This window comes from Labeo rohita, chromosome 5 (assembly GCF_022985175.1).
Source record: "Labeo rohita strain BAU-BD-2019 chromosome 5, IGBB_LRoh.1.0, whole genome shotgun sequence".
NCBI classification, from domain to species: domain Eukaryota; kingdom Metazoa; phylum Chordata; class Actinopteri; order Cypriniformes; family Cyprinidae; genus Labeo; species Labeo rohita.
The window spans coordinates 44542113-44565948 of record NC_066873.1 but is presented as its reverse complement, the minus strand read 5'-3'; the positions used below and the strand labels follow the sequence as shown (position 1 = coordinate 44565948).

Here is a 23836-nt window from a genome sequence, read left to right as displayed (position 1 = left end):
TAGTCCAAAGTCTCTCAGACAATTAAATAAATGCTGTTGAGTTTTTGTGAGGCTACAGGAAAGACTCTCAATTTGTACTACTCGCAGAAAGAAGCAATGATGAAGCTGGAAATTAGCATCGTTTTACTGCTGTGTACTTGGGCCACACTGGCACGGGATTTCAGGAATCCGAGAGAACTCGGAAAGATTAAAACCATGGAGGAAGAGTTAAATGCTCTAAAAAATGAAGTCAGGATTCTAACAAGCAAAAATAAAGGTACTGTTCATTTTATATATTTTTTTAATATATGCAGCCCCTGTATATATCATTTTTTTCTCCACTTGCTTAATCTTTTTCATTTTATCTCTCTTTTGCAGAAAGGGCACAAGTAGCCTTTTCAGCCTCACTGTATGGTTCAGTGGGCTTCAAAAATTTTGGGCCTCATGAAGAAGCAACCACTCTTGTGTATGATAATGTTTTTACAAACATTGGAGAGGCTTATGACAAAAATACAGGTATTATCACATTGCACAAAGAAAGTTGATGCTTTAACAGTTTTATCATCAGCATCATTTGAAGAAACTAATTTTCTACCATAATCAACAGGAATCTTCACTGCACCAGTAAAAGGAGTTTATTTCTTCAACTATGTGGTCTTCAATCCTTCAGATTATGCAACCGGTGTGAGACTGCTAAAAAATGGCAATTTTGTGGTCGCGGCATCAGATAACCCTAACGGGCAAGACAGAGAAGACACTACGAGCAACTCGGTTAGTCTTATTCTTGAACAAGGGGACCAGATACATCTTCAGCTCATGGAGAACCGTCGTGTCTACGAAGACACCTGGAGACGTAACACCTTCAGTGGGCACCTACTGTTTGCTTTGTGAAGTTTCTGCCCATGTGAATTTCTGATGACACAGTATGTTAGTCCAAATGCAGTGTTTTATTCAGATACAACATAGCTAAAACTTTTCTAAAGCTGTGAAAATAAAAAAAAAAGAATGCTTTGCAGAACAAAAACAAATCCATTAAATACTAAGAAGTTTTAATATAGCCTACACAAATCATTCAAATGTAGCACAAATTTCTATATGCTGTGTTGATTTTTGTTTAAGGATTACTCCTCTTCCAAAATAAAAATGTCCTGATAATTTACTCACTCCCATGTCATTCAAGAGGTTTGTGTCTTTCTTTCTTCAGATGCAAAAAAATTAAATTTCACCAAGGAAAATATTCCAGGATTTTTCTCTATATAGTGGACTTCAATGGTGCTCAACGGACTGAAGTGCTGCTTGTCATTAAAGGGATAGCCCACCCAAAAATTATAATTCTGTCATTATCTACTCTCTTACAGTTTGTCCCGAAAATTTCTCTCTTGTGCTAAACACAAAACAGTAGCTGGTCCTCATTGAATTTAATACCAGACATGATCAGATAACGTTCAACAGAAAAAAGAAACTCATTCAGGTTTAAAACAACCTGTGAGGGAGTAAATGATGGTATAAAAATAAACACTATGACAGAATTGACAGACAGATGACAGAACTATTCTTTTAATGTTAATAAAACAAAACAAAGAGAAATATCACTCGCTGCTCTTGACTGAAGAGATTTAATAAAGTTGCTTTAATAAGAATCAATGTTAAAAGGTTTGGCTGTGCTGCTCAGGCAACTTGCAAAATAGTAAATTATCTGTACATTTTTGTTTTGGTGAGGCACCCACCGCCATTTACTGAACTGCCATGAGTCAGCTCATATTATTTCTGTGCATGTTTACATCTACAATTACCACAGATCAAAATGTACAAAATAAATAAATAATTTAGAGATGTTTTCCAGTTTATATCCAAAATATCTATCAGGGCTGCACAATTTAGGAGAAAAAAATTAAATCAAATTGATTTTTAAATCAAAGTGATTTTTTTTCTGAAAATTGTGATTTGAAATGCCAGTTTACAAAAATTACAGGTTAGCTGTGTTCCATTGCAGGGTTGGCCAATTTGGCCCAAAAATGTTTTAAAATATATATGAATAGGCATATTATTCTTATCATAATAATAATAATAATAATAATAATAATAATAATAATAATAATAATAATAGCTCTAGAAGGAGTATTACTCAGAAATTTTAGACTTAAAATAAAATAAAATAAAATAAAATAAAATAAAATAAAATAAAATAAAATAAAATAACATTTCAAGACATTAAAAGAGCTTGGTAGACATAAGAAATTTTGTAAACTTTATCCAAACTAAAATTCATATTTATTATATGTTTTGGTATAGCTGATGTAATGATGGCACAAACGCCAATAAAAATGTGACAACCTGAAAAATATCCTTGTCCACAAAACAGATTAATCTTTCACTTTTAATGTTGATGATATTGTTATGGTGCTGACTGAATCTTAGTGTGAATGTATTCCAGTATGGTTTTATTGCACTCATTTGTTACAGCAAGCATAGGAAATTCACAAATATATCATGCCTCCTCCACTCTTTAAATAACACAAAGGCCACTTTTCACTAAAAAACTCCTCGTTTATGGGAAGAGAAGATTCAATATTTGTAGTCCAAAGTCTCTCAGACAATTAAATAAATGCTGTTGAGTTTTTGTGAGGCTACAGGAAAGACTCTCAATTTGTACTACTCGCAGAGAGAAGCAATGATGAAGCTGGAAATTAGCATCGTTTTACTGCTGTGTACTTGGACCACACTGGGAGAGGAATTCAGTAAGTTAAGATACTTCGGAATGGATATGGAGGAAAAGTTAAATGCTCTAATTAATGAAGTCAGGGAACTAAGTAAGTATGAAGGTACTGTTATATATATGTATATGTATATATATATATATATATATATATATATATATATATATATATATATATATATTTGTTTTTTTTGTTTGTTTTTTTTTGCAGAAAGGGCAAAAATAGCCTTTTCAGCCACACTGTCAGCTTCATGGGACTCCGTCTATTTTGGACCTCATGAAGAAGCAACCACTCTTGTGTATGAAAATGTATTTACTAACATTGGAAATGCTTATGACAAAAATACAGGTAATATCACATTGCAAAGTTGCATCAAGAAAGTTGATGCTTTAACAGTTTTATCATCATCATCATCATGTTTCTACCATAATCAACAGGAATCTTCACTGCACCAGTAAAAGGAGTTTATTTCTTCAACTATGTGGTCTTCAATGCTGGTGAGAAACCAACTGGTGTTAAACTGCTAAAAAATGGCAATCTTGTGCTCGCAGCATTAGATAACGCTCCCGGGCAAGACACCGAAGACACTACGAGCAACTCGGTTAGTCTTATTCTTGAACAAGGGGACCAGATAAAGCTTCAGCTCTTGGAGAGCCGTCGTATCTACACAGATGCCTGGAGACGCAACACCTTCAGTGGGCACCTACTTTTCACTTTGTGAAGTTTCTGTCCATGTGAATTTCTGATGACACAGTATGTTAGCCCAAATGCAATGTTTTATTCAGATAACTTTTCTGAAGCTGTGAAAAAAATAATAATAATGCTTTGCAGAACAAAAACAAATCCATTAAATACTAAGAAGTTTTAATATAGCCTACACAAATCATTCAAATGTAGCACAAATTTCTATATGCTGTGTTGATTTTTGTTTAAGGATTACTCCTCAAGAATCAATGTACAATTGCTGTATATAGTGTATAAGTATATAGTGTTTCACATTTTATATTTGTTAATTACATTTCTTGAATGCTACTGCTAAATATACCTACTGCACCTGAACAATAAAGCTCTTTTTGTATTACGTTTACTTGCAATGTGTATCTTTGTTCTTATTTTTTTAATAACAAACATAAAATAATGACCAAAAAAAAAAAAAAAGAAAAAAAAAAAAAAAAATCTATCTTCGCTTTTTTTTTTTTTAATATTATTTTATACTTTGTTACCTTGATAGGCTTTGCTTTTAAAAAGGTTTGGCTGTGCTGCTCAGGCAACTTGCAAAATAGTAAATTATCTGTACATTTTTGTTTTGGTGAGGCACCCACTGCCATTTACTGAACTGCCATGAGTCAGCTCATATTATTTCTGTGCATGTTTACATCTACAATTACCACAGATCAAAATGTACAAAATAAATAAATAATTTAGAGATGTTTTCCAGTTTATATGCAAAATATCTATCAGGGCTGCACAATTTAGGATAAAAAAATTAAATCAAATTGTTGATTGATTTTTTTTCTGAAAATTGTGATTTAAAATCCCATTTTACAAAAATTACAGGTTAGCTGTGTTCCATTGCAGGGTTGGCCAATTTGAAATTTGGACTCAGAAATTTTAAAACTCAGAATAACATAAAATAAAATAACATAAAATAACATAAAATAAAATAAAATAACATTTCAAGACATTAAAAGAGCCCGGTAGACATAAGAAATTTTGTAAATTTTATCCAAACTAAAATTCATATTTATTATATGTTTTGGTATAGCTGATGAAATGATGGCACAAACACCAATAAAAATGTGACAACCTGAAAAATATCCTTGTCCACAAAACAGATTAATCTTTCACTTTTAATGTTGATGATATTGTTATGGTGCTGACTGAATCTTAGTGTGAATGTATTCCAGTATGGTTTTATTGCACTCATTTGTTACAGCAAGCATAGGAAATTCACAAATATAATATATATATATATATATATATATATATACACACATATATACATATATATATATATATATATATATATATATATATATATATATATACACATATATACATATATATATATATATATATATATATACATATATATATATATATATATATACATACACATATATACATATATATACATATACACATATATACATATATATATATATATACATACATATACATACATACATATACATATTTATATATTTACATATATATATATATATATATATATATATATATATATATATATATATATATATACACATATATATATATATATACATATATATTTATATTTATATATATATATATATATATATATATATACATATACATATATACATACATACATACATACATACATACATACATACATATTTATATATATATAAAAATATCATATCATACCTCCTCCACTCTTTAAAGAACACAAAGGCCACTTTTCACTAAAAAAAAAACTCCTCGTTTATGGGAAGAGAAGATTCAATATTTGTAGTCCAAAGTCTCTCAGAATAGTAAACAAATGCTGTTTTTTTGTAAGGCTACAAGAAAGACTCTCAAACTGTACTACTCATAGAAGCAATGATGAAGCTGGAAATTGGCATCGTTTTACTGCTGTGTACTTGGACCACACTGGCAGATGATTTAATGAATCCGACATTAGACATCCTTAGTGAACTCAAAAAGATTAAAACCATGGAGGAAGAGTTAAATGCTCTAAAAAAGGAAGTCAGGATTCTAAGAAGCAAAAATGAAGGTACTGTTTATATTATATATATATATATATATATATATATATATATTAATCTTTTTAATTTTATCTCTCTTTTGCAGAAAGGGCACAAGTAGCCTTTTCAGCCTCACTGTATGGTTCAATCGGCTTCAAAAATTTTGGGCCTCATGAAGAAGCAACCACTCTTGTGTATGAAAATGTTTTTACAAACACTGGAAATGCTTATGATAGTACTACAGGTATTATCACATTGCACAAAGAAAGTTGATGCTTTAACAGTTTTATCATCAGCATCAAACTAATTTTCTACCATAATCAACAGGAATCTTCACTGCACCAGTAAAAGGAGTTTATTTCTTCAACTATGTGGTCTTCAATCCTTCAGATTATGCAACCGGTGTGAGACTGCTAAAAAATAGCAATTTTGTGGTCGCAGCATCAGATAACCCTAACGGGCAAGACAGAGAAGACACTACGAGCAACTCGGTTAGTCTTGCTCTTGAACAAGGGGACCAGATACATCTTCAGCTCATGGAGAACCGTCGTGTCTACGAAGACACCTGGAGACGTAACACCTTCAGTGGGCACCTACTGTTTGCTTTGTGAAGTTTCTGCCCATGTGAATTTCTCATGACACAGTATGTTAGTCCAAATGCGGTGTTTTATTCAGATACAACATAGCTAAAACTTTTCTAAAGCTGTGAAAAAAAAAAAAAGAATGCTTTGCAGAACAAAAACAAATCTATTAAATACTAAAAAGTTTTAATATAGCCTACACAAAACATTCAAATGTAGCACAAATTTCTATATGCCGCTTTTCACTGTTTGTTGATTTTTGTTTAGCATTCATTAAAATTAAAACATGTTAATGCAAAACTATATATTTGTTTTTGTGGTGTAGACACTTTTGATTCTCATTTGTCATAAGCCAAATTTCATGCATAATGCATGTCATACATTAGCCAGGTTTCCATCCAAAGATTTTATGTGGAAAAATGCATTCATTTTGTACAAAAAGCACAAAATTTGACATTAATTCATTTTGGCTTGTTAGCTTATACTTTCATTCTTGTTTTGTTCTCAGTTCTGTTCTACCGTTAAATTGAAAGGATTTTTTGTGGAGTGAGGAGAGGTAAAATAGCATGGTTTTCAATGAGTTTGGCTGACTGTATTTTACTATGACAATGGACAGGCTGCGTTTTTTGGAAACAAATTACGATACTCTTTTTGTGGTCATATAAGAGATTCACAATAAAAACAAAACATTGCCTTAAATTTACAGCTCTTTCTTTGAATGGCATCAAAGTGCAGTTATGACGAGTGTCAAAAGCTAACATAATTGATGGTGACATTGTAAGCTGTTTGCCTGCTAAATCTGTGCTATATATCCTTATTAACGTAAGCAGAAACAGCAGAAGTACAACAATAAATAAATATTGATTCTGAATATCGGTTATCGGGCACATAAACATGTAAATAATCTGCATCGGTAATCTGCATATCTGCATGAAATACTCCAATAGAGTAAAACAAATAAATATTGGTTCTGCATATCAGTTATCCGGCACATAAGCACGCAAATAATCGGTATTGGTTATTAAATTAAAAAAAAAAATTCAATACGGATTCATCTCTGCTGAACACTCCAGCAGAAAAGGACGAAAAAAAGAAGAAAAAATAAATAAATACTGATTTTTGCATATCGGTTACTGGGCACATAAACATGTAAACAATCTGTATCGCTGTTAAACAAACAAACGAACAAACAAACAATATCGGTCGAAACACTCTAGTAGAAACACCAGATAGAACAAATAAATATTGGTTCTGCATATCGGTTATCAGGCACATAAGCATCCAAATAATCTGTATCGGTATTGGCTGTAAAAACTAAAAAAACTAAATAAATAAATAAAAATTCAATACCAGTTTGTCTCTATTAACTGCAGAAAAAGAAGATAGAAATAAAATAATAAATAAATAAATAAATAAATAAATAAATATAGATTCTGCATACCAGTTATTGGGCACATAAACATGTAAACAATCTGTATCGGTAATTAAAAAAAATAAATAAAAATCAATATTGGTCAAAACACTCCAGTAAAAACACCAAATAGAAGTAAAACAAATAAATATTGGTTCTACATATCTGTTATCAGGCACATTAGCATCCAAATAATCTGTATCAGTATTGATTATAAAAAATAAATAAATAAATAAAAAATAAAAATAAAAATAAATCAATATCGGCTGATCTCTACTAAACACTCCAGCAGGAAAAGAAGATAGAAATAAAATAATAAATAAAAATCGATTCTGCATATCGGTTATTGGGCACATAAACATGTAAACAGTCTGTACCTGTAAAAAAAAAAAACAACAACAACAAAAAAAACAATATTGGTCGAAACACTCCAGTAGAAACACCAAATAGAACAAATATATATTGGTTCTGCATATTGGTTATCAGCCACATAAGCATCAAAATAATCTGTATAGGTATTGGTTATAAAAACTACAAAAAAAACTAAACACTCCAGCCGAAAAAGAAGATAGAAATAAAATAATAAATAAATATTGATTCTGCATATCCGTTATTTGGCACATAAACATGTAAATAATTTGTATCGTTATTAAACAAAAAAAAACAACAACATTGGTCGAAACACTCCAGTAGAAACACCAAACAGAACAATATCGGTTCTGCATATCAGTTATCAGGCATGTGAACAGTCAAATAATCTACATCGGTATCGGTTATAAAAAAAAAATAAAAAATAAAAAATAAAAACAATATCGGCCAATCTCTGATTTCTACATGCTGCCTACATAGTGCACTAGATTTTAGGACAGAGCCTAAGTGTGCATTTGGCTGGAATGGAGGAGAGAACGGAAAACTCCTGTCAGTCAATAGAAACTAATGTCTACAGAGCTCTTGATTTAGCTGACGAAAACTCTTCACTCTTCAGCCGCTCATGTAAATGATCCAGCACTTTCTCCATTAAGCTGATGAATGGAGAGCTATTGTTTCCGTGTCCCTGAGGCGTGGAGCCAGCAGAGACTCTCTGAGGATTGCAGTCGGCACGCAACGAGCCAGCGATCGGCCCCTTAGAAACGCCCTTCACAGTCAAATCACAGTATACGGTGCTCAGGACGACCACATCAACACATGACTCAAGCATCCTGGAACCAATATGAGGCCTTGCCTTACGAAGGAAGAACCTAATTTATTTACACCGGTGTTGATAAAAGGGATTCAAAATATAATGAAATAAAATTCAGGAACACTTTACATTAAGGATCTATTTATTAACATTAGTTAACTACATTATTTAACATTATAATAATAAAAATAGTGCTAAAGCATTTATTATTACATATTATTATTTACATTAATTAATATTTAATGGACCTGAGCTGACATAAACTAACAATGAACAGCTGTATTTGTATGCAGTTAACGCTAACAAACAAAAATAAAAACTGTAACAAATGTACTGCTTAATATCAGTTAAATGAATTAATGTATCGACTAATAATATAATTATAATTATAATTGTGATTGTTTTTAATATTATTACTACTACTAAATAAAAGTAAAAAATACAAAAAAAAAACTAAATAAATATTACTATTGTAATATTTCACTGTAAAAAAGTATTTAAGAAAAATAGGTGTATAAAAACGAAATTACAATTTAAGAAAAAATATAACTTTATTTTGTTTACATTTTATTTTACAACTGTAAAATTACAATACTAATATTCATTGTAATAACAATTCTAATAATAGTTATAATAATAATAATAATAATAATAATAACAACAATAATAATAGTAATAATAATAAATATTGTTATCACTACTAAATAATGTAAAAATTACCAAAAAACTCTTGCAACATTTCACTGCACTAAATGTATTTAATAAAAATAATATTGTAAAAAAAAAATCAAATAAATGTATTTAAAAATGTAAAATAATTTTACTTTGTTTTTACAACTGTAAAACTACAATACTTATAATAATAATAATAATAATAATAATAATAACAACAATAATTTTACTACTACTACTACTACTACTACTACTACATAAAAATATAAAAAAACAAAAAACAAATTAAATATATATTTTTTTTTACTTTTTACATTTTATTTTACAACTGTACGATTACAATACTAATATTCATTCTAATAATAATTCTAATAATAATAATTATTATTATTACTATTGTTGTTTATTATTGTTACTAGTACTACTAAATACATATATAAAAAAATTTTTAAAAATATTTAAAGCACATAATAATTTTAATCATTTTATTTTACAAATATAAAATTGCAATACTAATATTCATGACTGCTTTAATTTCATAACTTTCAATGCTTGATGCATATATTTATTTAATTATAAATTGCATTAAGCAATATCGCAATTTCCATTTTTTTTTTTTTCAAATAATCATGTAGCACTGACCAGGAACATGCATTAATGTTGACTAAGTCTGAATGAAATACCCCTTGTTTTCCTCAATCTGCAGTAAATAAAAACAAGCGATACTGGTGATGTTCAGAGTTTGAGGCATCAGACAAGAGCAATAAATTACAGAGTAGAAAAGAGGAAAGAGAGAGAGAGAGGGGGGTGATAGATTTAAGATCAATCTTTCTGATGGGCTTGAGTTTTCAATCAATCACTCAGTGAATCCCACAAGCAATTCATCACGTTCTCCGTCCTCAATGTACATCCGTGCTCTTTTAATCAGCCGATGGATCAGTTCTGCTGTGTTTGCATTCTGGCTGGTTAAAGACGGAGGCACTCAAACCTCCTCAAAGAGACACAGGACGGCCTTAACGATGGGAGATTTTACTCTCCTAACGAGGATCGGCTGCAGACGCGCTATAAAAAGCTCAGAGTGACACAGAGATCTTCAAACGGCACACAGACACACCGCCGACTCCTTAAGCAAGTTACAGGACAGAAATAGGACAGGAACGAGGCCAAAACGGAGATGAAGACGCAAGTAAAACCCAAACATACGAGAAGTGACGACAAAAGTAGAAAGTAAGAAACAGCGAGGCTAGAAACATTAAAACAATGCAAAACAAACGTTCATCCAACGCAATTCAAGAATGCAGTTTTACTGTTAACATAAAAAGTGAAGTACAATTTTTTTTTTTTTTTTTTTTAAATTTAAAAGCTGAAATAAAATATAAATATTAGAATATATATATATATTTTTTTTTTAAATTGGCAAGTAACTAATATAAGTACATTTTGGTACTAAAATTACACAAAATAAAAATCAATTAAAATTACACAGATATAAAAAAAACAAAAAAAAACAGGAAAAATAGGGGGAAAACTAATAAAATAATAAAAGCACAAAATGATAAAAACTTAGATTAAAATGAAAACATTAAAAATATATATGTAAAATAAAATAATACAAAATAATAAAAAACTAAAATATTAAAACTATAATAATAATAATAATAATAATAATAATAATAATAATAATAATAATAATAATAATAATAACAATAATAATAATAATAATAAAAATAATTATTAGTAGTAGTATACAAATAATAAAAAAAGGTATGTGACAAAAAATATGCAAAACACACATTTATTTATTTATTTACACATTATTTTATTTATTTATTTATTTATTTTTATTTAATTTACGGAATTAAATTTTATTAATATATATTAACAGTACTTAAGTATTTAATAAATAAGTACTTAAAATGTTACATGCATAAAGTACGTAAAAACATTTTTTTTTAAGTTTTTACTTATTTATTTATTCATTTATTTATTTAGTGCATTTTTCAGGGAATAATGTATTTTATTTAGCTAAATATACGATCAGTAGTTAAAAAAAAAGGTACATTTTATTAAATTTATTTTCAATGCATTTAATTTACGTTTTATTAACATATGAAGACTTAATTTGCAAAAACAGTTTTTTATTATGTTATTGTTTTTTTTGTTTTATTGTGTATTTTTTTTTTTTTTTTTTGGTTATTTTTGTTATTTGGAAAGCACAATGAAAAAACATGATTACTGAAAATTGTTAAAAACAGAGTTATCCGTTTTTTCAAATGAACTCTATTATATTGACAGTAGTTGGTAAAAAACTATGGGCAGATAATGAATCACAAAGCAAAATATGTTTGTACAGCCAAACATATTGACCTACATGCATAAGCTTCATCACAGGCACAAAAAAAGATGTTAAACACCTGCCAGAGGAGCATCTTTCACAGCTCATCCCTGCTGTAAGACGTCACCTTTGTGCCGTTTACAGGAAACACAATGTTCTCGTGTCAAAAGACGGTTTATGAATGATCAGATGAGGTCAGGTGACCCTCAGACCAATTATCTTGTCACTTTGAGACAGTGGCACAAAAAATGTCCTGTCGGAGGCTTTGAGTCTCTGGGTGCACGGTGATTGAGGACGCTGTGGTTTTTGCCTCGTCACGCTCGATTCCCTCCCCCTCTATCCCGCGCTTTACTTTCGTCTGTTTGTCGCCGGTGAGAAAACAGCACGCGCTCCAAATAGAGTAACACAAAACCAAGCACCGAGTCTGCGCTCGCTAATGCATTAACAACACGCTCCACAATAACACTGTCAGCATCAAATCACCCACAACCGCCTTATTTTTAAATTAACCATGAGAAATGTTTTACGAATAAGTTTGCGTACTAAAATTAATAAAATAAAATTGAAAAAAAACCTACATAGAAAAATAATAGAAATGACAAAAGCACATAAAATTATTACAACTAAAACGGAAATTAAAATATGTAAAATATATAAATAAAAATAATAAAAAACACATAATTAGAACTTATAATTGAAAAAGCTGAAATACTATAAATATTAGATGAAAAAAATACAAAAATAAATATTAATTCGGAATGTATATAAAATAATAAAAAGACAAGCACAGAAGAAAACAACTAAAAATAAAGCTTTATAGAAAAATAAAAATGACAAAAGCACATAAAAGTATTAAAACTAAACCAGAAATTAAAAAATGTAAAATATATAAATAAAAATAATAAAAGGCACATAATAGAACTTATCATTTTTGGTAACTGAAATAAAATAAATATTAGATTAAATTTTTTTTTACAAAAATACAAAAATAAAAACGTATATATAAAATAAAAATGATAAGCACATTAAAATAACTAAAAAATAAAATAAAGCTTTCTAGAAAAATAAAAATGGCAAATAAAATTACTAAAACAAAAACGGAAAAAATTAAAAAATGCAAAATTTATAAATAAAAATAATAAAAAGCACATAATTAGAACTTATAATTTTTGGTTATTGAAATAAAGCTGAAATGCTACAAAAATTAGATGAAAAATATGAAAATAAATAGTCATTAGAAATGTATATAAAATAATAATGACAAGCACACAAGAAAACAACTAAAAGCTTTATAGAATCATAAAAATAACAAAAGCACATTAAATTATTTTTCGTTAACTGAAATAAAAAAATATGAAATTAAAAAAAAAAATCATAAAAACAAAAAATTAATCAGCAAGGTATATAAAACAAAAAAAATGACAAAAACACATAAAAATCAATAATCTTTATGGGGGGAAAAAAACGTTTGGTAACTGAAATAAAGTCAAAATAAAATATAAATATTAGATGAAAAACACAAGGAAAAAAAACTCATTAGAAATGTTCAGAAAATATTAAAAATGCAAAAACACAAAAAAATGTATATAAAAAAATGTATAAAAATGACAAAGCACAAAATGACAAAAGCAGAATAATAAAATAAGGCTGAAACAAAAAAAAAAAGTTTAAAAATAAACAAAACTGATTAAAAATGTATATAAAATAAATACAAATGCACAAAAATAAAAATAAATTAAAACATGAAAGATGAATATAAATATATAAATATTTAGGAAATTATAAAAATAAAAGGTAAATCGAAAATATTAAGAAAAACTACAATAGTATATAAATAATACTAAAAGACGACTGGTGCTTTGTCATTTGATGATTTTGTGTCATATCCCTTCATCTGGTCATACTAGATCTCTGTTGTGAATTAAATCATTCAAAGAGGTTTTGGGACGGGACAGCTATTGGTTTAATTCATTAAAACAATCATCATCTACTGTAATCCAGAGGGAAGTGCATGAGTCGATTGACTAGAGATTATTACAGTGATTCAGGTTAAACTCATCCAGACACTCATTCATTCATCAATCAGTCTTGTTTCCATGGATACCACGGGAATTCTGTCTCTGGTTTACTCTTCCCACATACTCGAGTACAAAACAGGACGAAAAGTTTTTTTTTTCTTGAAAGGGCTTCGTCTGGGTTAACAGATTATTGAATGCTGAAAACTCAAGTCACTCGTGTTGAAAACACAACTTTCTAGAGTTGGAGAGCATGTGCTGTGGATGCACGTCAGATCTGACTGAATTATTTCATTCATTTCAACAGTTTAGTTTCCTTCAGGTGGAATGGAAAGTACAAAAAGATCCATAATGGGTGCAAAAGGCAGAGCAACAACAGTAACAAAAATCTAAATAAATGAGAAGCTTTGCAGATAAACAATATTCATAATGAGGTTCTGTAATTAAAAGACAGGATTGCAATTATTAAATATTTCACATGCATTTAACTGCTATTACAGATGCTAAAATTTCAATTGAAAAAAATAATCATATTAAAAATTAAACTGATATTAAATTATTATTTTTAATATGTATTTTTTATATTTAAATATTATTATTACTAATTATTAAATGACAGCATGCGTCAAAATTACTACAACTTTAAACAAAACTAAATTAATAAAAAATTATAAAATACTGAATATATAATATTAAAATAATAAATCAATAAGATTTAATTATTATCATTAATTACTATTATTATTATTATTAATATATAAATAATAATACTAAGATGTGACAAAGCAAAAACACATTTATTTATTAAAATATTTAATTTCCTTATTTTATTACAGCTACAGATTTTCACTGTAAATTATACTTTTCAATCAGCTGAAAGCCAAAACCAAAAAATTAAGTATTTTTATATTACTTAATACACCAACAAAAAAACTTTGATTTTAGTTAAAGTTTTAGTCATTTTAATGCAAGCTGTAATTTTTATTATATTTTATATATTTTTTATATTTTTATATTTTAAAATTTATTTTCTAAATTTTATTACATTTTATTTATTAGTTTTAGTTCTTTTAGCGCTTTAAGTTAAACTATTGAATTGTATTAATTTTTATTTATTAGTTTTACTTTAGTACGTTAAACCAAAAATTTTGAAATACTGCCTTAATATATATATATATATATATATATATATATATATATATATATATATATATATTTTTTTTTTTTTTTTTTTTTTTTTCCCATTTTACTTTATTTTATATTTAATTTTTTTAAATTGTATTTATTTTTACTTTAGTTGTAGCTATAGTAGTACTTTAATTTAAACTAAAAAATTGAAATATTGCCTTGTCAACTAGCTGAAATAAAAATAACTGTTTAATATTTATATTTTACATTTTTATATTTTATATGTCCATTTTACTTTTTTATATTTTATATATACACATACATTTTTATTTTTAGAATTTTATTAATTTTTACTTATTATTTCTAGTTAGATAGGTAAGTTAAAATGTAAAATTTGAAATACTGCCTTGTCAGCTAGCTGAAATAAAATGTTTACTTTTTTATTTTTATATATTACTTTTTTATATTTTATAAGAGTCATTTTTTATGAATTTGACATAAAATGTGTTTAATGTTTAAATCGCAATCTTTCTGTGTTTGAAACTTTCTGATACCAAAAGAAACAAAGCTCATTGACTGCAGATGAGCCACAAATAATGTTCAGTAAGGTTTTGTTTATGCATTCATGCAAAGAAAACAGCACAGACTAAAAAGTTCATCAAATGAAGATGGAGCGCTTCTCCACCGGTGATTTTGGCCGAAATTTCAGTGCATCGCTAACCACAGCCGTCTAAATCAGCCGACAAACAATCCATGCAAGCTCAGAGAGGAGAACAGACGCATGAGGAGGAATAGAGATGAAGAACAAATGCGTCGGTGGGATGGGAGTCGCTCTCTTCCTCACTGCTACTAAATATTTCAGGAGTCGGAATATTTGAAAAGATCATCCGCGGCACCAGAGCCCAACGCACATGAGAACACGCGTGAAACACGGCCGTATGAGGAGCTGAGCTCATGTATGATCATGAAAATCGACTCGTCGCAAATCAAACACGATCTGCATGAGATCTCAGCATCAGCACACATACACAGACGGGCCAATGCAGCACCTCAGAAGATCCTACAGTGTCCTTCAACACGGGACACACAAAACACAGCCAGATCCTCTCTACACGCTCATATATTCATCAACACAAACCACACATCAGTTTGATTCTATATTAATGCAACTCGTTCCTTCAGGCGTTCATTATCGAACTAACAACTTTATTACATGGCAGAAGAAATGTTTACTGTAAATATTAATCTTTTATTAAATTGCCGTTCACTTTGTGTGCCAATTACACTCCCTAAACAGAGAGAAAAAAAAAAAAAAGAATACACTTTTCACTTATTGCTTTCCTTATTGTCACATACACACATATAAACAGCTATAACTGTCTAACATTTGATTTTATATTTTCCGTTTTCACTTTAATTTTAGTTGAAGTTTTAGTCATTTTTATGCATGCTGTCATTTTTATTATATTTTATATATTTTTTAATATTTTATTTTCAGAATTGTATTAATTTTTATTTATTTGTTTTAGTTATTTTAGTGCTTTAAGTTAAACTAAAAATTAGAAGTATTGCCTTGTCAACTAGCTGAAATGTTTACTTTTTTATATTTTTATTTTACTTTGCTCATTTAACTTTTTTTATATTTTATATTTTTATTTTTAGAATTATATTAATTTGTATTTATTAGTTTTACTTTAATACTTTAAATACCTTGTCAACTAGCTGAAATAAAGCGTTCTCTAGCGTTCTCTCTCTCTCTCTCTCTCTCTCTATATATATATATATATTTTTTTTTTTTTTTTTTTACTTTTTTATATTTAATATTTTTATTTTTAGAATTGGATTATTTTTTATTTATCAGTTTTACTTTCGTACTTTCAAACTAAAAATTAGAAATACTGCCTTGTCAACTAGCTGAAATAAACAGTTTTTTTTATATTTTATATATATTCATTTTCCTTTTTTATTTTATATATTTTTATTTTTGTTGTATTGTATTGTATTCATTTTTATTTATTAGTTTTTTATTGTAGTATATTATGTTAAATTAAAAATTTTAAATATTGCCTTGTCAACTAGCTGAAAAAAGTTAACTTTTGTATATTTATATTTAACTTTTTTAATATTTAACTATTTTATATTTAATATACATTAATTTTACTTTATTATATATATATATATATATATATATAATTTATAGAATTGTATTTTTTTTTGTTTATTAGTTTTAGTTACTTTAGTATTTTAAGTTAAACTAAAGGAGAAACACTGCCTTGTCAACTAGCTGAAATAAAATGTTTACTTTTTTTATATTTATATTTTACATGTTCATTTTACTTGTTTATATTTTATAATTTTTAGAATTCTATTCAATTTTAAGTATTAGATTTATTTTAGTACTTTAAAAAATAAAAAACTCTTGACATTAATAAACAGTTTACTTTTTTATTTACATTTTACTTTTTTATATTTAATATTTTTAGAATTGTATTAATTTTTATTTATCAGTTTTACTTTAGTAAAAAAAAAACTGCCTTGTCAACTAGCTGAAACAAAAAGTTTACTTTTTATATTTATATTTTACTTTTTTATATTTTGTTACTTTTTATATACATTTATTTTTACTTTTATTAATTCTTATTATTTGTTAGTTAGTTATTAGTTATTTTAGCACTTCAAGTTTAAAAATCTGAAACATTGCCTTGCCAGCTAGTTTAAAAATAAAATGTTTAAAATGTAATTTGTTTCAGGTAATGATTTTTTTTATGGTTTTAACCCTAATAGTGCAATGTTTATATGCATGTATACATAAAAATATAAACAAATATAAAAATTGTATAAAATACGCAAATTTTCCATATTTATTTTACTTTTTAAATAAGAAATGTTAAAGTTTTATATTTAAATGTGTATAAACAGTGGCTGTTGTTCATTAACTCACTAAACACACACAAGACAAGTGTATGCAAATCTAACTCATTAAATAGTTTGCACAATTAATGAGATTACATTGTTAATTATGACTGTGCCCTAGTTAAGAGTTATGTATGACAGATATTTACATCCAAACAGCCTGTGAGCAACATCAAAGCAATTTCTTAGAGGAAGCGCTTTTAAGACTGAAGGTGAGTTCATCACGACTCTCCATCTGCCGCGGGCTTTACAGCGACTCATCCGCGGGCCGCGACGACAACGATGATTCTCGTGCGAGACTTCACAGCCGCACACGTGCGCTCGCTCAGACTCACCACACACAGAGCTCTCATACGGGACTCCACATTTAACACCAGCATGCCGGGAAAATGCATGCAAAACACGCACATGAACACCACAGAGCTCATATTACCGCTTCATCAGATACCGAAAGCACGTCAGCGCATGGAAAAATCATTCCTCATTCAATAACAGCCTCTCACTGAGAACAAAACACTCACAGCACGAGCAAATATAAACACTCTTCAGTCTAATGCAGGTGTATGAGACACGACAAGTTATTTTTATTGGTATTTTTATAGTAATGCTATTTTAGTCATTTTATAATATCATTTTATAACAGTTATTTTTGCTGGAAAATTGACATATAAAAGTATATACTAATATATAATGACAAATTACATTCTAATTATATTTATATACCAAATATCTAGCACACATTATTTTTTAGTTATTTTGTAAAAGTTTATAAAATAGACCTAGCCATTTCGACAAATAAAACGTGTTATATGGAAAATAAACATACAATGTTATTTTAATAGTTACTTTTACTATATTATTTTATAGTTATTTAATAATAGTTTAAAAAAATAAGATTTTTTGCTGGAAATTTGAGAAAATGCTTTAAATACTAAAAACCCAGTATACATGTTATTTTTATAGTTATGTTTTTTATACATATTTTATAATGTTTTTTTTTATTATTAAATGCAATTAAATTAAATAAAAAAAAAATGGCATTTTATTTTCTGGAAATTCAACATTTAAATGCTTTACATATTAAAAATCAAACATTATTTTTTCCAGTTGTTTGTCATTTTTATAGTTCTTTAATAATAGCTTTTTTTTGGCTGGACATTAGACAAAATACTTTATATACTAAACCATCATACACATAAAATATGATTTTATCATAGATATTTTTCTGGAAATTTGAGAAATAAAGTGCTTTATATACTAAATAACCATCTCATGCATATTTTTACGGTGATTTGTTATTTTCAAGTTATTTTAAAATAGATCATAAATATGTCATTTTATAATCTTTTTTCTGGAAATTCAACATATTTAAATGCTTTACATATTAAAAACCACAAACATTATTTTTTATAATTGTTTGTTATTTTTAATCGCTCTTTAATAATAGTTTGAAAAATAATTTACAGCAGTTATTTTTTGTTTGTTCGTTTTGCTGGAAATTAGACTAAATACTAGTATCATATTTTTAAAATTGTTATTTTTCTACATATTTTATAATGGTTTATAAAATATTTTATATTAATCATTTTTGGTGGAATTTTCACAAAAATGTTTTATTTAGTAAATACCCAGTATACTTGTTATTTTTACAGCTATTTCATAATAGTTAATAACATATATTTCACATTAAATGCTTTATATACTATATACCCATCATACATGTTATTTTTATAGTTATGTTTTTTATACGTTCAGGTGGAATTTTGACAAACGTTTTATACAGTAAATTTTTATAGTTATTTTAAAATAGACCATAACATGTAATTTTATAATACATAATACTTGCTCTTAAGGAAGCCCTGCATAAAAAGGCTGATTTTCTTTGTTTCATTTATCAATAAAATGGAAAAGTGTGACACTAATGCATGACATCAACTGCCCACAATCCTGATGGACCAATCAGACAGTAACAAGGTCACTGTCAAGACCTTGTATAGAGACTATAAACACCAAACATTCATCCAACCACATCTGCACAGAACTCCTCCTCATTAACATGTGAAGTGCTGAGTGAGCAGCTGGAGATCAACCTTCAGTCCCCATCCATCCGTCTTACATAACCACTCTATAGGCGACACACTACACTACAGCCATGTGCTCTCAAACTAAACAGATCAACACACACAATCACACAGTGACACAGAAAACAACAGCCAAACCACACAGAAACATGCAAAACAAACCAAACTAATACAATGCAATACCCCAGCATTATCAATAACATTGTGGCCATTATATTATCCTAAATAATAAATTACTTCTTATACTTTATTATGATTAATTATATTGTACTAATATAATATAACAATAATGATACTGATTATAACAAAATAACCTTTTCCTCATTACGCTTATTACACATTATTATTATTATTATTATAATAATAATTATTATTATTATTGGTAAAATATTATGCTGCTGTATTAATAATAATAAAAATAATTATAAGCATATATTTTTACAATATACACTTTTAAATATTACATTTTCTTATTTTTCAATTTTCGATTTCCATTTTCTTATTATGCTCATTATTGTTTTTATTTTGTATTATTTTGTATATTATGCTGTATTATTAGTATAATAGTATATGTATTTTATAATAATTGTATACAATAATATAATAATGATTTTAACAGTATAATGTTTTCCATATTATACTTATTTATTAGCATTATTATTACTTTGTAAAATATAAATTATTATAGCAATTATTTTTAAAAAAATGTTAGTATATTATACTACATAATAATAATAATAATAATAATAATAATAATAATAATATGTTGTAAAGTAATATAAAAAACATAATATAAAATATAATTATTGTAAAATATTTTATTTTCTTATGCTTACTGTTGTTTTTATTATTTTTAGTATAATATTATTCTACATAATATTAAAATAAATAAATAAATAAATAAATCTGTTGTTGTTGTTGTCGTCAAGTAATATAATATAATAATAAAAACTTTATCATACCAAGCTACATAATAAAATAAATAAAAATAATAATAATAAACTATTGTTGTTTTTGTTGTTGTTGTTAAGTAATATAATATTAAAAGCCATTATCATACCAAAGATTAAATTATAAAAAATATTTAATGTCCTTATTATTATGCTTACTGTTGTTTTTATTATTTAGTATAATATTATGCTACATAATAATAATAAATTGTTGTTGTTAAGTAGTATATAATATAATATAATAAACTTTTTATTATACCACAGATTTCAAAGTTTCAGATTAAAGACACTATTAAAAAACTGAAGACCTCAAAATATTTCTAATCTGACACTCTTCTGAACTTCTCTATCTGTCCATCACAGACCCTGTTTCCTCACATATTCCCGGTCGAGCATCCGAATGCCGCGTTCACGTGTGAAGCTGCTCTCTTTATCACAAAAACTGTCTCACTCTCACTCTCGCTTTGTCTGTAGAAACAGCACTTCTGTAATTCACACACACACACACACACACACACATCTGTAGTGTCACGTGCCATCAATCAGCACAGCTGCAGCGGTCACACACTCGCACATACACACAAACACAAACACACAGAGACTTACGAAGCAGTTGAGCATTGAGCAGGAGGTGCGGCTGGTCCGGCTCATGGCGCGCGGAGGGAGGGCGCGGTTGCCCGGGAGACACGCACTCGGATGAGAACCGCCGCAAGACCAGCCGGCAAAACCATCCTTCCCTCGGCCGAGACCAGCGTGTGTTTCGCCACCTCACACACACACCGATCGCACGCACAATTCCCCGCGCTTCCTGTCGCTCAGAATATTCCAGAACAAAGACGGAGGCGCTGGTGAAAGCGGGACAGGAGCGGAGAGGAGAGACAGACAGGTTTACCGGCGTCAAGCACAGAGATCAGAGATGAAGAGAGAGAGAGAATTAGACGGGGTATTGCCTGATGCTAAGCTCCGCCCTCGTGCACTGCATCCCCCTCACGTGCACGCTCTCTCTCTCTCTCTCTCTCTCTCTCTTTATTCGTGCGTTCACCCTTCACCGAGATCTCATCTGTGCCAGCCTGCAACCTCAGCAAGACACTGGCGCTGCACATATTACTGCACTCATGAGCTCAAAAACACTGGAGCAAAAACACCCAGACAATTTCCGGTCTGAGACTGGAAATCAAGAAACGCGAGAAATGAAGACAACAAACACAGCTTTCTATTGCATCGTGCTCACCAGTTGCATGTAATAATGAATGAATGTGCCACGATGCAGAACAGGGTTGTTATAGTTAAATAAAACTAAAATTAAAGCCATTTTGCTATTTGAAATAAAATATGGAAAAGAAAATTCAGCTAGTTGTCAAAGAAACTTTTCTCATTTTATCTTTATAGTTTACCTTGATGTACTAAAATAAAAATAAAACAAAAAATAAATATAAAAAAAATACAAAAATGTATAAAATGTAAAAATATATAAGAATAAAAAATGCAAAATATATTTTTCTAAAAAAAAAAAAAAAAAAAAAAAATAAATAATAATAATAAACAAATATAAAATTATATTACATATTAATAAAATATGAATGATTATTAAAATATTAATTAAAATATTAAAGAAGATGTAATAGTACCTTAATTATACTAAAATAATGATGCAGTACAGTCTACGTCCACACACATCTTAAAATATTGAATAAAATAAACCAAAATAAAATAAAATAAAACCAGAAAATATAAAAAAATGAGTTTGTTTTAAAATTTGAATTGAGACTACCTTGATGTACTAAAACTAAAACAAATAAAGTGTAAAAAAAAAAATAGCCTTCTAAAAATGACTCCCAAAAACAACAAAACTTATCAAATTTGAAAGTCTGACTAAAAATAAAACTGATTATTATTAAAAAAAAAATAAAATAATGATGTTAAAATAATAATAAGATTTTAATAAAAACAGTAATAGTCTCTTAATGATAGTAAAATAATGATGCCAATCAGTTCATGTCCATATACATCTTAATATATTAAAAATATGAACCAAAAAATAAAAACTGGCTAAAATGAATGAAATCTACAAACATGTCAAAAACAACAAAGCCTACTAAAAGTGACAAACACAAAATAAAAAAATCTACGTTTGACTGATTTTAAAACTAAACCCATGACCCTGAGCTACAGCTATTTATATTTTAACATCCATTTATTATTTAATATTCATGTTTTATTTAAAAACAGGACTGCAGCCAACAAGCATTAGATTATTTCCTCAATTCAATTATTTGATTCTTTTCTCAATGAATCAGATTTAAAAAAGCTGTATATATATGTATATCTAACATCACGTGCTCATCAGGTTAATGTATCGCTCACTGTGAGTTCAGTCTGCTGAAGCGCTGCGATGCTGCATGGCTGCAGTTCGGGGGGGGAAGGGACGCATCAGTACGCTTCAGTCACGATGGGCGAGAGACACTGACACACACAGCAGAGAGGGAAAGAGAGAGAGAGAGCGGGGATCCGCAGCGGCTCCAGTGACACAGCATTCTTCAGCATCTCCTCCTCCCTCCCTCGCCGGCTCCATTGTAACACGCTGAGACACACTCGCTCTGCAGTTTCCCAGCATGCAACGCCGTCTGCACTAAAGGACGTGCTGTACCTCGCCATCGGTCTCTAGGAGAGACTCCAAAACGCTCAGAGCGTGAAGAACGTGCCACGATGTGCCGTTACTCCAACGTGACGTCATTCCCACCATGCAGAACATTTCATGCCCACCTCAACCCAACACTTCAGCTCTTCACATACCGATTAAAAAGTGCACTCAGAATATCAAACACGGAGAAAATCATATCACTTTTCTAACACTATGCCACCTTAAGTCAAACCAGTTTCCCACTTTTAAATTTTTAAACATGTTTTTAAAAATTTGTTTTATTGTTCTGTGTTATTGTTTTGAGAAGCTTGCTTTAAAGGCGCTACATAAAATAAAGTTTTAAATATAGTCTTTTAAATCATTTACTTAAAATATTAAAAGAATGGCATTTTGCAAGTGATTCTAAATTTTTCCCCTTTCTCTATTTTTTTTTAGGAATATTGTTTTGGTTCATGCATAAAATTTAATAAAACTTTCCTAAACTAAAACAAGAGCATATTTGTT

At 28.4% G+C, this 23836-nt stretch overlaps 4 protein-coding genes and 1 long non-coding RNA gene across 10 annotated transcripts in view; 3 read left to right on the top strand and 2 right to left on the bottom strand.

Moving 5' to 3' along the window:
• mtmr4 (myotubularin related protein 4) overlaps nt 1-23836 on the bottom strand; it is an 80725-nt gene that overhangs the window by 38229 nt on the left and 18660 nt on the right. Inside the window, exon 1 of one of the 5 annotated variants that reach the window (XM_051110151.1) lies at nt 21298-22047. The exons of 3 other annotated variants lie outside the window; for them this stretch is intronic. In XM_051110151.1, the coding sequence (XP_050966108.1) occupies nt 21298-21342 (45 nt within the window). In that variant the 5' untranslated portion in view covers nt 21343-22047. Of the gene's footprint in view, nt 1-21297; nt 22048-23836 lie in introns of those variants that run through there. One more of the 5 variants, XM_051110152.1, reaches the window with a different exon arrangement.
• On the top strand, nt 37-1138 carry LOC127165490 (complement C1q tumor necrosis factor-related protein 3-like). The gene is made up of 3 exons (XM_051110159.1): nt 37-256; nt 358-495; nt 587-1138. Exons 1-3 carry the CDS (start codon nt 97-99, stop codon nt 868-870), a joined length of 582 nt encoding a protein of 193 aa, XP_050966116.1. The 5' UTR covers nt 37-96; the 3' UTR covers nt 871-1138.
• Nucleotides 2554-3777, top strand: LOC127165491 (cerebellin-2-like). 2 transcript variants are annotated; one of them, XM_051110161.1, is made up of 3 exons: nt 2554-2717; nt 2907-3044; nt 3134-3777. In XM_051110161.1, exons 1-3 carry the CDS (start codon nt 2585-2587, stop codon nt 3415-3417), a joined length of 555 nt encoding a protein of 184 aa, XP_050966118.1. In that variant the 5' UTR covers nt 2554-2584; the 3' UTR covers nt 3418-3777. The 2 variants fall into 2 exon arrangements, with proteins under 2 accessions (XP_050966118.1, XP_050966117.1); XM_051110160.1 differs by having other exon boundaries at nt 2594-2789.
• On the bottom strand, nt 2958-6077 carry LOC127165493 (uncharacterized). Its single transcript, XR_007827790.1, has 2 exons — nt 5991-6077; nt 2958-3371 (listed from the first exon to the last, which is right to left on the bottom strand). It is a non-coding gene; the product is annotated as an uncharacterized LOC127165493 (long non-coding RNA).
• On the top strand, nt 5246-6309 carry LOC127165492 (complement C1q tumor necrosis factor-related protein 3-like). Its single transcript, XM_051110162.1, has 3 exons — nt 5246-5454; nt 5532-5669; nt 5753-6309. Exons 1-3 carry the CDS (start codon nt 5280-5282, stop codon nt 6034-6036), a joined length of 597 nt encoding a protein of 198 aa, XP_050966119.1. The 5' UTR covers nt 5246-5279; the 3' UTR covers nt 6037-6309.